Source organism: Mizuhopecten yessoensis, unplaced genomic scaffold, assembly GCF_002113885.1.
Source record: "Mizuhopecten yessoensis strain PY_sf001 unplaced genomic scaffold, ASM211388v2 scaffold11011, whole genome shotgun sequence".
NCBI lineage: Eukaryota > Metazoa > Mollusca > Bivalvia > Pectinida > Pectinidae > Mizuhopecten > Mizuhopecten yessoensis.
In genome coordinates, this window is record NW_018408834.1 from 856,289 (window position 1) to 870,413 (window position 14,125).

Sequence of the window (14,125 nt, forward strand, 5' to 3'; positions counted from 1 at the left end):
ACGCTGTGGGTTTTCCCTACTCGATCGTCTACTCGATCGTGCTGTCACTATTCCAGTTCACACGGAGCATTGAGGAGCATCGGAATGCGATGAAAGTGTTCAAGTAAGTATATTTTCATTATATTTGTATTGTTCCTTGATTTTCAAATTTCGAGTCTGGTCATATCTAGAACTTCATCATTTCGCCTGTTGATGAACAACTTCTAAAACACTTGTAAGTGTTCTGTAAAACCCCATAAGCTATATAGCGCCTTACACATGATGTCATAGCGATGCTGCTTATGTAACAGGTGGGATAAAACGCAGAGACAATTGAGTTAAAAGTGTTTCACAGAGACTGAGACTTATATACTCTTGTGTCTGATGAAGTTCTACTTATCAGCAGTTAAGATAAAGAATCGATCAGTATACCTACTGATTTCTACTTTTTATCATTACATACACTACACTCTCTTAATATAATGTAAGGTTATACCCTGAACTTTCTAAGTGTATTGGTACACATTATGCATGCTATGCAGGTTATCCTCCTTGTATTATAAACCTTCTGCCTTATGTGTATGTATGTGCACAACGTAAGACATATTTGTACCCACACGCTGAGGTTCTTGTCAACTTAATGTCAAGGCATATCCACCATCGTATTACGAAACAAAATAAGGCTAATTAAGTTTAAAGTTTACTACACAGGCTATATCCGTCTCTATGATTATCACCTATTTCCTGTCCACATATTTTGACTTGAGTAAGTCTATACGCCCTTGACGTTATGGTGTTATCTCACTGAAATGTGGTATATCGCCGGCATCCATAATACAATGCTAATCAATACCAATTTCAATGTCTACAAATAGCCATTCCCTGTACTACGTAAGACGTGTCTACGCTTTGGTACAATACAGTATACGTCAATGTTTTAGGAATCTCATTAAATACAAACTGAAATGCGGAGATAAACAAAAACAAAAAACTAACCAGAATGACTAAAATTCGCCCGTATGACAGATGGAAATTGCAGTTTTGTAAACATGACTTTTATATTGAATGAGTTGTAGAATTTTCCTCTTTATTTTCATCCAGAAACAGCTGCATATAAATGCTACTGCCCCGGTTTTCTTTTTAAGGACATAACATTATCTGCATTCGGAACATATTAATTTAGCTGGTATCGTTGGTGATACAGAAACTGCTTACCCTTCCGGAACACCTGCTCTCATTAAACTCTAAGTCAAATTATGACAGAAAAAGAACAAGGAACAGATTTACATGGAAACCTGTGGACAGGTACAGAAGGTTTAGCCAAGGTACGTTCCAAAAAGGTTTGCATGTTCTGTTTCAACGAAACAGTATACCCACAATGTAATTAATGTTCTAATCAAAGTAATGTCATGTCCTTATGGTGAGAATCGGATGAGAAAATCGTACGGCGAGAACCAGGAACGCGATAACGAAACAATTAGACATAATAACATATATTGACAAACATATCGTGCAAGGATAAATATTTCCCTATGAGATTGTTATGGTGACCATAAATTTGTCCTATAACACTTTTAACTGTTAGTTTCGGTTGTCAGTAGATACTATCATAGAAATAGTAAAATCGAACAAGTAAATATCGTGGGGAAGCAGGTATGATAATTTAAAGAAAGGGAGAGTTCAAATCGGGAAATTGAACTCGTCGAAGGTGAGTCGAAAAATAGGTTAAAGCGCGGACCAATGTATTAATGTATTATCTTGCACTACAGAGGGAGACTTTATTAGTAGAACCTGGTGCAATATCAGTGACCAAATCAGGACATTTCGTTCCACATGACGGCGACATCGACTATGATGGTGACCGAGTATAACGTTGTCTTTATTCAACTTAGTATGCCTTTAGTATTTTAACGAAAAAGGACACATATAATTTGACACGTAATGCAACAGATTGTTGATCGTGCGATTGGCCAGCATGTCCTTGTTGACCCTGTGTCCAGTGTATTTGATATGGTGCTGATTTGACATGTCCTGAAATCACCTCAAGCAACCTAGCGGTATCAAAGCTGCCATATACCATTATCTACATACGTTAGGGGCGTTAACATTTCGACAACACCAGTGACACATTCTATCATTATCCCAAACACCGTATAATTAGCTGTTGTGGGTCGATAAAGGTGTGGATACACATCGTAAACACAAGGAGTGAACCAAGCCCATACTAAGGACTAGGTTTAGTTATCGGTCATTATCGGGAATAAACTATTTAAATCAAGAAACCAACCCAAAACCAACCAGCTTGAATGAATTATATCGAGGTTCATCATCACAGCATTAATTCAAATTTTTGATAAAGATATTTATTGTTTGAACTGAATTTAAAAAGAAAACTTTATCATGTTATTCTACTACATCATATACTTTTAAATCACAGTATACGTATGTTAAAGGTTTAATTCAATAGTAAGGAAATATTTGCGAGGAAACCTGATCTATATGTATCATTTAGCTTACAAAGAATGATAAAGCTCGGCTCCGTTTCTCAAAGTCTTGTTAATTCAAATCAATTTAATATTTAACCCCAAATATAAACTTTTGTTTTCAAAGTTGAATTTAAAAAACCGTTCGTATAAAGAAAGGCCCTTCAAAATAATCATCTGAAAAGAACCACGAAATTAATTTCTAAAATTTCAAATATTTCTCAAAAAATTGCGTTTCGGAAACTTGCATTTCATTTTACTTCATTTCAGCAACTTGTATTTAAAGATGGTACAGAAAGGGATTGCACATTAGGCTAGGTCTATACCAGTTCTCTCCTAAAAATCTTGCTCTCGACTCTGTATGCTTATCAGACATTTAAATTTTGACCCTGATCCTGTGAGCTACGCAGCTTCACTGTAATGCTATTCTGCCTACTTGATTAAAGGGTACACACTGCGCTGTAACAGGAGTGAGTTTTCTATTGATAGCCAACGCGACACGGAACGTGAACGGTCATACATTGTGTGTCTATTCTGGTCGCCATACATGATCTCGTTAATTTGTTACTAATTCAGGAATCTTTGATCAGGTTATATTTAATCAATTATTGAACCTTGTCAGGAAGCATCCATGGTGCCGATATTCCACTTAATCAACAGATCCTTGGTATATGTCATCAAAGTAACAATATTACAACATCAACATGCTAATTAATGAGATTGATTTCAGGGATCGATATTTGTGTCCATATGTAATATATATCATAGGTGAAATTGGTTTTCAATATCAATCTGTCGTTGTATTGTAGTTGTATTAAATTGAAAGTAATTGGTTTTATTTCCTAGCACCTAAGTTACTTTTACACATTAACGTCTTAACGGTACTATTCAGACAAGTGTTTGTAATATGATATCACCAAACGTTTACAATGTAATACATTGCATTCATTTTGCAAACAATACAAAAGTAAAATGTTCAAAGAGACTTTTTTTATGGTGAATAAACATTGCAGGAGTATCTTTGCAGAATCGACAATAAATAGAAAATATCAGTAAATTATAACTGATTTGACGTTGTAAGTTCAAAATATAAATTGAATGAATTCAGACATGCACGAAAAGAAAACTCATTATATTTCAGATGTCAGGTTTGTATAATCCTGAGTGAATACATACACAAATGTGATTTATCTGGTGGTTATATAATAGGAAAATAATGGAAGCAGCGTTTGAAAAAGAAGCTGTTTATACGCGTGTTATATATTCATATTTAGTGGCGTGATGTACTCTCAGAAACAATCTGGCCTGCTTTTAAGATACATACTTTAGATGTAAATAGATTGAAGATATAGGATTCTTTATTGTCATTTTTAAGTGTTGGCTGGAGAAACCATGTTTTGTTAAATGAGACTACTCAATGTCATTTATGAGTGGGTTATTTTTTTTATAAGGGTGCATGCCAAGGAAATATAAACTGCAATATGACACCAAGAGATCGTAACACTAGACATACATGTTTACATTGTTTCAGCGAAAGCCTCGTGTTTTACAGGCAAGCATTATTAATTTCATGTTTTCAGTTGAAATTCTTCTACCAAAACACATAGAGGTGAGGAATGGTTTTGTTAGTGACTGGAATACCGACACTTTTACATGAACCAGCATGCTAGTAGGTTATCATTGTTACAATGGCTATATCACTGCTGATAAATATACGTGGGATCGTCATGCTCTACAGGTATACCTTCCTTATTAAAAGTAAAACGCCTGTACAATAGAATAAGGTGATATTAAAAGTCGTGTGGGCTATCTTGGGTGTGTTTATTTACAAGCGATATTACACATGACACATTAACTTGCCTATTTTTGTTACTTCCTTGTGCACGTACCCAAACAAATTTTACACGGAAACATGCGTATGATACTTATTTTTTTTTATTAGCTAAATAGATGTTAAAAAGCTTTTCAAATAGCTCGAATTTCGTTGTTCGGAACTGACAAACGATATGTAGGTAACCAAAGATTTAGCACAGTTATGTTTACATGTATCATATGATTTTATTTTTAATTTTAAGAGGGTAAAGCTGTCTTTACACAGGTAACTTGTTGTAGTGAGATCATAGTATATTGAAACGTAGAAAGAGCAGGAACGGAACGTACGTATGTCCTTGATAGGACTAAGGTATGGTATTGTTGTACTCTTTTTTTTGAGATGTCATACATTATTTATGGTGAGTGATACACACGTGTCAGAAAAACATTGCATGTCAATGATAAGTGGAGAAAATGTAAGGTAATTATTTTTTAGTATGTTTCGCAACGTATTTGTTGCTAAAATAACATCTATTGGTATGTCTGCACAAATTCAAACTGAAGTTTGAAGTTAACTACGTCAACATAGATCTTTTGAACTTTTGATAACACTGTTGATATATTAAAACTAATTGTATATTACCTTTTCTACACTGATGTGTTGATATATTAAATCTAAACTTTTACATCTGCTATATTTACTATAACCTTTCGATATATTAAATCTAAACTTTTACCTCTGCTATATTTACTATAACCTTTTGATATATTAAAACTAAACTATTACCTTTGTTATGTTAACTATAACATTTTGATATAGATATATTAAATCTTAACTTCACCTTCGAAATGTTTACTCTAACCTTTTGATAAATTGAATCGAAAACTAATACCTTTGCTATATTTACAATAATATTCTGATGTATTTTAACTGAACTATCACCCATTCTTTACTAATCTGTTGATTTATTAAAACTAAACTATTACATTTGCGATGTGTTCACTGACATCTAGATAAATTAGTGGTCAGTGGTCAGATTTATTATTGATGTATTTATGAGCCTGTACCGTATGTGACCAAGTGTAGTGACTAATGCGTTGGTATGCAGGTATCTTTGGACAGGTGTTACCTGTAAAGTGTGAGTACACATGTATCCATCTAATAGTGTTGATACACCTGTATCTGTGTTGGTATGCTGGCTGCTGTGGCCAGGTGTTACCTGTAATAGTACTAGTTTACTTGTACAAATTATGATTCGCTCTCAAAAATAACTGTAAGGGTAAATTAATTGCACTCTTTTGTTTCACGATCAGGGTTGTGTGGAACCGGTAACTATATAATGGAAATCGTTTCATCAGGTGTAAATTATACGGATATGTGTTTCTTTCCAAATTTCCTCCAACAAGGTTTTTCATACTTCAATCTATACTTTCTAAATTTTGCAAAAATGTTTTCTAACTTTGACAATTATGTTTTCTCCAATATTTACAGATCTATTGCTAAATAAGATCGTCAATTTTGTTTCCTAATATAACAGACTATATTCTGACGGGTGTCACTTGTTGTGAATCATCGTTATCTAAGAGCTCTTTACACGATATGACATATGTCAAGCATTAATAATTCTCCAATCTTTTAGTTATACGATACTCATTTCTTTTGATGCCCACACGTGATGAATGTTCTGTTTAGTTGTCATTTGTTAGGTACAGTTAAGCTGCATACTCGTGACGAGTGGTACAGTTGTATAATAAATTGCCATAATTGTTTAATACATTTTTGAAGACTACATATAACAGATGCTCTGTTTATTGTTACATTCTAAAAGTCTCAATGACTCTTATTGTCTTATAGATTCAGTATCATTTTATTGGTCACACACGTGACAAATGTACTAAATGGGTGGCCATTTTACACCTACGTTATAGGTACTATTTTTCTATATATAATTATTAATCTATATGATATATTACCACGTATGTATTCGTCAGTTGTTTATTTTTATAAATGCAAGATTTAAGTTCACGGCTTGTAAGATATTTGACTGTGAGATATTTACAAAAATTCACAAGGTGTTGTAAAGTAGAGAATCGTGATTCATTCGCGAAATCAGTGACCTCACGTCTCCCTCAAATATGAACGATTATCAGGTTTATTATTAATCGAACAAACACCTGGGATTATCGCTATCGAAATTATCTTACACAAGGAACGCAGTGAAAAGTATTCCTGAAGGGATAACTAAAATGATGCTGATAGTCAAGCGACTGGTGCGCTATTTACTGAAGGGATAACTAAAATGATGCTGATGGTCAAGCGACAGGTGCGCTATGTAACCTTCCTCATTTATCCCAGCCATGCGGAAGCGAACATACCACTGGTATCGCCAGTTGGCTCTACCTCGACCCCTCTTTGAACTACAGCAGATGTAGATATTTTATTTACAAATATACAAATCTAATGGATGATAGAAATGACACGTAGCACGTGTGTTACTGTCAGTTATAAACAGTTGTTGGCAGGGTGAACTACACCAATGATGATATTTCTGTAATAGCTGACTCAGTCTTTCGTGGTCCGTCGGATATAACTGAGCGTTCTTAGATGACCTTATATCAAATCGGTTGGTGATGGTAACATTACTCCATTATATAAATTGCAATGGATTAATATTTCATAGGTGCAGTCTTTAATATCTGCTGTATAAAGTCATTAATTTATAAAGGACTATACATGTTGTTCTGTGATTGTTTGACTATTAATTCATTCATGTGTGTTTGGTATGTGTTTTTTTTTTTTTAAATAGGAAAACATATAAGACTTGGCATTGCTTTTATGTGAATTCAAATTCGTGATTTCTTTACATTGAGGTAGTTTAAAATTGTACCAATTAAAATTCCTAAAGTATTTCGTTTTGTTAACAGGTGAGGGCACGACAATGGAGTGACACAATAGAAGAAAGTTGAAGAAAATTCACTTCACTTTAGTTATTACTATGGAAAGTATTTAATTTGGAATGCGAAACTAACTACCGGAGTTATGCCCCTTGGTGAGGACGCCTGCCAGGCGACATACAAGATCCTTATCATAGGTGACGCATCGGTCGGTAAGACAGCTCTGTTGAGGACACTGATTTCAGAACCGTTCCAGGAGAAAACAAGGCCGACGGTCGGTAAGTGTAATGTATAGCAGGAAATAAAAAGTATTTGCATATTTTAAAAAGATGATATAATATAAAAGATATATGACGTCACAGAATTTCTGCTGATCTTGTACTTGAATTTCCGTCAAACATGGTGGAATTAATTTCTCAGTTTGTAGAGTTATTGCCCTTTGTGAGTAAGTTTCAAATGGCATCAGATGTTTATGAGTATTTAATTGCATATTCCCTCAGTTTTATTAACTCAGTAAGTATTAGCACATACACTATAAATAAAGCCGTTAGACAAAATATTAAAAAACAAATTGAAACTCTTATCAAAAAAGGAACGTCGTTTTTATTTTCCTTTCTATGGCTAATTTCAGGTACCTGCGCTTCATGTAACACAAAGTATTAATTACAAACCGCAGATATATATTAATTATTAAAGATATGCAAGAAGGTTTTTGTTTATATTTCTAACTATTTCTTAGAAACTAGATTTACCATTTACTATATTTTCAATTCTAAAAGTGCTTTCATGTGTTTGTTTTGTATTGAATAACATCTTTTGATGTTTATAAAAAAATACGTTTTTGGAAGGTTTTCTTCTGTTCTATTCTAGCTTTGGATTTTGTGAGGAAATCATTTGAGGTAGATGGTGCTTTTGTACAGTTGCACTTATGGTAAGTTATCGCTCACTTATCAAGGTGTTCGAAGCAAGTTTATATTTCAAGCTAGAACAATGCTTTGTCATTTTTTGCGAGTGTGCCTCAATTAACAATGGTAAATCATTTCTCTTTAGTGTGTCTCACTTAACAATTGCACATCATGATTCTTTAGCGTTCTTAAACTAACAATGGCAAACAATTTCTCTTTGGTGTTTTGCAAATAACATGTTAGAATATTTCAATTTATTGTTTATTAACTGACAATGATTATTTTTTTCTCTGTAGTGTGTGACTCAAATAGCAATAGGTAATACTTTCTTTAGTTATTTCAATTGGTTCGAATTGTCTTATGTCTCATTGTGCATTACGTGAACAGATTATAAATCAGGCTAGCTTGGTTTATGCGAATACACTGAAGTCGTTATATTGTTCTACGTCCATTAACAGGGACACAGCTGGTCAGGAGCGATTCCACTCCATAACAAAATGGCACTACCGGGGCACCAAGGTACGTTGTCTTGTTGTTGATGCTAAATCTCATTTTCATGTATATATTTAATTTCGGGAATATTTTTTTAGTTGTATATCGTTAACCTATATGTGTCTACTTTGATAATAGTATTGGCGACCTTATATTACCAGTTTTTACTAATTCTAAGTCAGTTGTAAACTACCTCACGGACGAGGCGTGTGACTGTTGTATCATCAGTCATTGTATTGCCATTTTATAATGTTATATTTACACACACATTATAAAATCTTTCCATTTAAATTACCATTCAACTTATTTATTGACAAGCTGTACCTATTTTTCTCTCTTTTTTAATGTTGGCCTTTGGACAAATATAACAGTACTATGGTACTATGGCAATTTCGATCACGACCCAAACATTATGTTCTCTATCTGGCGGACTTCAAAATAGGATATAGATCAACATATGTTATTTTCGACTTTATTGTCAGGGTATAATGGTGGTGTATGATATCACAGACAGGGAGACATTTCATCATCTTTCTTACTGGATAGACAGCGTCAACAAGGTAAATGTGTGTTAGGTACGATTGGCTATCTAATGTACCAATTGTGTAACACAAAACAGTGCAGACCAAGGTTACATCCAATAAGTAAGTTCTCGTTTTGACTTGCAAGTTGCAACCACGAAGACAATTAATGATACACGCCGTAATTACAGGTATGCATCAAAAGTAAAGCAAATATATAGTTTAACGACGCTAATAGGAAGTAATGAATATATATATACAGACTGAAAGCATTTCAATGTTGAATAATGTCTGCTATGGCTGATATTTATAAGGTGGTATCCAAATTTGTATCATGCACATTATTGTGTAAATAAATTAACTATTGTTACTTTCTGTGTGTATTTTTTACGAGACAAAGGAATGTAAAATAATGCTGACATTAACGGATTGATTTGTTAATCAAGATGTAGTGATATGATATTCATGGCCTTTATTTTATAATTGTTTTGTTTACCTTGTATATTATTTAAGTGAACAAGAACCGGACTTTTTTCCAAAGTCTTTAATTTCTTAACACAGGATGTTGCCCATATCAACAACAGGTACGAGGCAGTACCACTAGTTATAGTGGGAAACAAAGTGGACCTATGTCGGGATAGAAGAGTGAAGACCCGAGAGGGACAGAAGGTAGTTTACCCAAATATAACGTCTCAAAGTTCAACAAGATATGCCGATGCCTCTGTCGTCGAAACATAAAATTAAATATATATTTATATATACATCAAATGAGGAATGTAGCATAAGGTAAATGTAAATAATAATAATATCTATGATATTGTCGTCTGGTCTCACGTCTTCAAGGGAACATTTTGAATAGTGTTTGCAAGGAATGCGCATCCATGGAAGATTCGTTATCTCACGATGAGTTAAGTAAGAAACAACTGTGGGACAGGTGAACTCGGAAGAGCGGGTTATATAACAGCTAGAATACACCGATTGTCAATGTACAGTGTATATATAAAACATAACGTGTTTAATAACATACGTCTGTCACAGTAATAATGATTATCCAATATCTCTTATCACTTAAGGCCACAGCTAATAGCTTTGATATTTTATCATTATCGGATAACATAACGAAGCCCGATGTTACTGTGTTTTGTGACGTCATCACACCCTTATTATGATGAAGCAAGTCTGACAACTTGTTTGGTACAGAGACTAGTTTAAATGATGTATGACTGATGCAATATTGACCCTGTCCGTAAAGTGAGAATAATTGGGATTAACATCCAATCACGTGTGTTTATTATCAAATGAGTTTACCTTGAGCATAAATATAGCTTTCAAAATCAACAATTAATCGTTGACTTCTCTCGTTATAGATATATACTTACAAGTACCAATGCATTCTCTGTCTTTTGTTAGCTTGCAGATAAGCACATGGCTTTTGGATTCTTTGAGACAAGTGCAAAGACGGGTGAAAATGTGATAGATGCTTTCCAAAAATTGGCGTATCACGTGACTGACATTTGTGATCCAAGGCTTGTAAGCGGTTTTATATCACTATTTTAAACTGGTTGTGTTGTTCGCTTGTACTGATTTATGTGTTGTTTATGATGACCTTACGTTTTTCGGGAATTCCCCCACTTCCGATAGTCGACTGATAATTTCTGACCTAGGTAGTTTTGATGATTTTCTATTTGAATTTTTCGCTTTAAAGGATATAATACCCACAATGTTATTTTCATTTCTGTGAAATAATAATGGGATAATTCAAATCCATTTACTCCCTAAAATTGTCGATATTTACCCGATAGCGTGATCATTATATTTTATCATTCCTTTTTCTCAATTAGTCTATAGTAATGTTTACAATGTTAAACATTAAATTTGCTGATGATATCTTTGCTTTAGATGAAGAGTTACCATCCGAACATGTTAAGGCCACCTGATATTGTACGCAAGACCGGAAGTACAATGCGGCAAATACTTCCATCTGACATGATAGTTGGTGACAATACAAAGGGAAAGAAACCGAAAAAGAAAAAGAAGAAAAAATCAAAACACAAATCTAATGACATTCAAATGAGTACGCTTAGAAGGGAAGATGGAACCACAAGTTGTGAAACAAAAATTAAAACTGATGAGTTACAAAATGGGGAAAATGGAACAAGGAAGGAGACATCCAAACACAAAGGCGCAATAAAATTAAAACATTGTGGTAAAACAAAGATCCAGTGCTGTGTGATATCGTGATAATATATTGTGCTATGTTTCGTGATAAGATCATGTGCTGTGTGATACCATGATAAGATCAAGTGTTGTGTGCTATCGTGATAAGACACTAAGCTGTGTGACATCGTAACTGTGGTTTTATTATCTATTTCATTAAAACCAGATCATAAGTTACCGTTGCTCTACATTACTCTAACGTAAGTTGGGAGGTTCTAACCTATATCTAAGTATTTTAAAGGACCAATTACTAATACTCTATAATTATTATATGTTATATATTGTATCAATGCCATGTATTCGCACATACTGAACGGTTCAGTAATCTTCGTCTGAATTGAACATATTTGTGTGTCTAGTTTTGTCTAGTTGTGGTTATGTACAGGGTAGCTAGATGACAAAATATGAACAGTTCAAATGCGCAGGAACAACTTTCTTACTGGTGTGAGTGTGGTCGTCGAAATCATTTGAAGGTTAGGTTGTCTGATTGTTCTACCTACTTTGTACATTGCGGTTATATCAGGTTTTGCTTCTCACTTCAAACAGAATCGCTTTTGAATGCCAGTCGGGTAAAAGGGAAATTGACATTTTATATGCCATATAAGTTGTACATACCATAGATAATTTTCATCTTTAGAATGGGAACATGGAACGAATATAACTCGTAGATATTTGCGATGCATAATATATATCAACTGTTATCTTCACTATAGCAAAACGTTTCATACAATACAAATACAAAATACGTTTGTAAACATTCTGTCTTGCATTTTATCCTGTACAATTTGACAAGAATACAATAAAACTAGGAAATCAATGTTGACGTATTTCTTTACGAAATTCTCGGAAATCAAATCGTCGCAAATGTAGAAATTAGTGAAATTAGTGTTTTAGTAATCGTTACAAGTAAATCTTCCACCATCTATAATGCGTTATTTTTGTATCCCGTTACCACTTAAATCATCATTATCAAAAAATCAAAAATTGATTAATGAATCAAATCACGCAGCGAAATCCTCATGGACATTAACGATTGTTTCTTAGTAATTCGATAAATTTGGGAAAATATTCAAGGCACATTAATAAATATCATGTATTCAATACATTATCAACGACAAAAAGCGATATCTATTTAAAGTGTTTGAATTCCATCATCATTTATTTTTCTATATACAAACTAATTGTTTTTAGTTAAAACTACAATGTATTTCGTAAATCATCTTCGCTAGCCAAGGGTTACAATCCGGTACGATCTACATGCTGGAAGACCGGATCGTACCGGATCGTACCGGATCTTAACCCTTCACAAAGTTTGATCTCTGTCAAGTCTTGTGCTTAAATGAGAATGGAATAAAACAGAACGAAAGATATTAATATAGATGTCAAGCAGTTAATTGGTAGACACAAATTGGTTACCTAATTCATTAACTTATAAAGTAGGTAAGTGTGTAATTAAGGTTCTTTGACTGATAGTTCATAATTCAAATAAAGGTATATTTGTTCCCTCTTTTAGGGTACTAATAAACTTACGTGTATGTTCACATGCATGTACACAAGGAAACAAATCTGCAGCTATCAGTCAGTTTTTATACTGGTATTCGCTAGTCATATATTTTGTCCATGCAATGGAGCATGACTGTGCAACATGCCTTTATTAGTACTTTATTACTGCTTAGCTATTTTTAAAAATCACCAATAAGTTTTAACACAACAGGTTAATTACTAGACCGTAAAACTACCTGTAGTTTATCACAGTATAGTACGTTTCATTAAGGGGTGTGTGGGTGATTCCCCGAATTTTCCAACCTATCTAAATACACTAGCTTTTGAACTATTGGGAAAATATTAAATCATTACATCTGTACCTATGGACAAATATCAATATTATCAATAGATAAATATCAGTAGTATCAAAAGACAAATATCAGTAGTATCAATAGACAAATATCAGTATTATCAATAGATAAATATCAGTAGTATCAAAAGACAAATATCAGTAGTATCAATGGACAAATATCAGTATTATCAATGGACAAATATCAGTAGTATCAATAGACAAATATCAATATTATCAATGGACAAATATCAGTAGTATCAATGGACAAATATCAGTATTATCAATGGACAAATATCAGTATTATCAATAGACAAATATCAGTATTATCAATAGACAAAAATCAGTATAATAAATGGACAAATATCAGCAATATTAATGGACAAATATTAATAACCAATATACAAATATCAGTATTATCACTGGACAGACATCAGAATTAGCATTGGACAAATATCGTTGTTACCAGTTCTATAATAACGAAGACATATCAGACTTAACGATGGAGAAATATAAGTATTTTACACATTCTGATCGAACGGAGATGCTAATTCATAAACATTTTTTTAATAAGATTGTTTTTATTATAATAGCGTTGTAAATATATGTATATGTCCAAAGTTTTAGCAGATTTGATGAATCAACAAGTGTTTTGTTTTGTTTATGTGTTTGTAAACTGCTTTTAGAGAGAAATTCAGAGCCAGTACCATCACTTACAGTCCTGTTTTACGTTAATATTGTATTTAAAGTTCAATGGTCACGGTCTTGTTCAATCTGAGGTTCCATAAACTGAATATTACAAATTGTTATTTTTGAGAGATAAATATAATTTAGAAATGTATATTAAATAATATCATATTGATATTGGTATTATAACTAATATGATTACAAGGTAGTTATTTCTCCTTTGCTTATTCTGATACTTTGCCATTATTATGAGCTATTTCATGTTGTAATACTAAAATATTCTTAGATAATTATTTTCAA

At 33.1% G+C, this 14,125-nt stretch overlaps 1 protein-coding gene across 2 annotated transcripts; it reads left to right on the forward strand.

Moving 5' to 3' along the window:
• Positions 1–23: 23 nt before the first annotated feature.
• Positions 24–12,249, forward strand: LOC110464599 (ras-related protein Rab-13-like). Of its 2 annotated transcripts, XM_021519900.1 has the most exons (9): positions 40–103; positions 4,561–4,644; positions 7,200–7,447; positions 8,040–8,100; positions 8,533–8,593; positions 9,049–9,126; positions 9,649–9,756; positions 10,498–10,617; positions 10,987–12,249. In XM_021519900.1, the coding sequence occupies exons 3-9, from the start codon at positions 7,315–7,317 to the stop codon at positions 11,326–11,328; spliced, it is 903 nt and encodes a 300-aa protein (XP_021375575.1). In that variant the 5' UTR covers positions 40–103; positions 4,561–4,644; positions 7,200–7,314; the 3' UTR covers positions 11,329–12,249. The 2 variants fall into 2 exon arrangements, with proteins under 2 accessions (XP_021375574.1, XP_021375575.1); XM_021519899.1 differs by lacking the exon at positions 4,561–4,644 and having other exon boundaries at positions 24–103.
• Positions 12,250–14,125: the final 1,876 nt, after the last annotated feature.

Coding starts and splice junctions, on each gene's coding strand:
- LOC110464599 (XM_021519899.1), top strand. CDS start 7,315: ATGCCCCTTGGTGAGGACGCCTGCCAGGCGACATACAAGATCCTTATC. Junction 7,448..8,039: donor GAAAACAAGGCCGACGGTCG/GTAAGTGTAATG, acceptor GTTCTATTCTAG/CTTTGGATTTTGTGAGGAAA. Junction 9,127..9,648: donor GGATAGACAGCGTCAACAAG/GTAAATGTGTGT, acceptor TTCTTAACACAG/GATGTTGCCCATATCAACAA.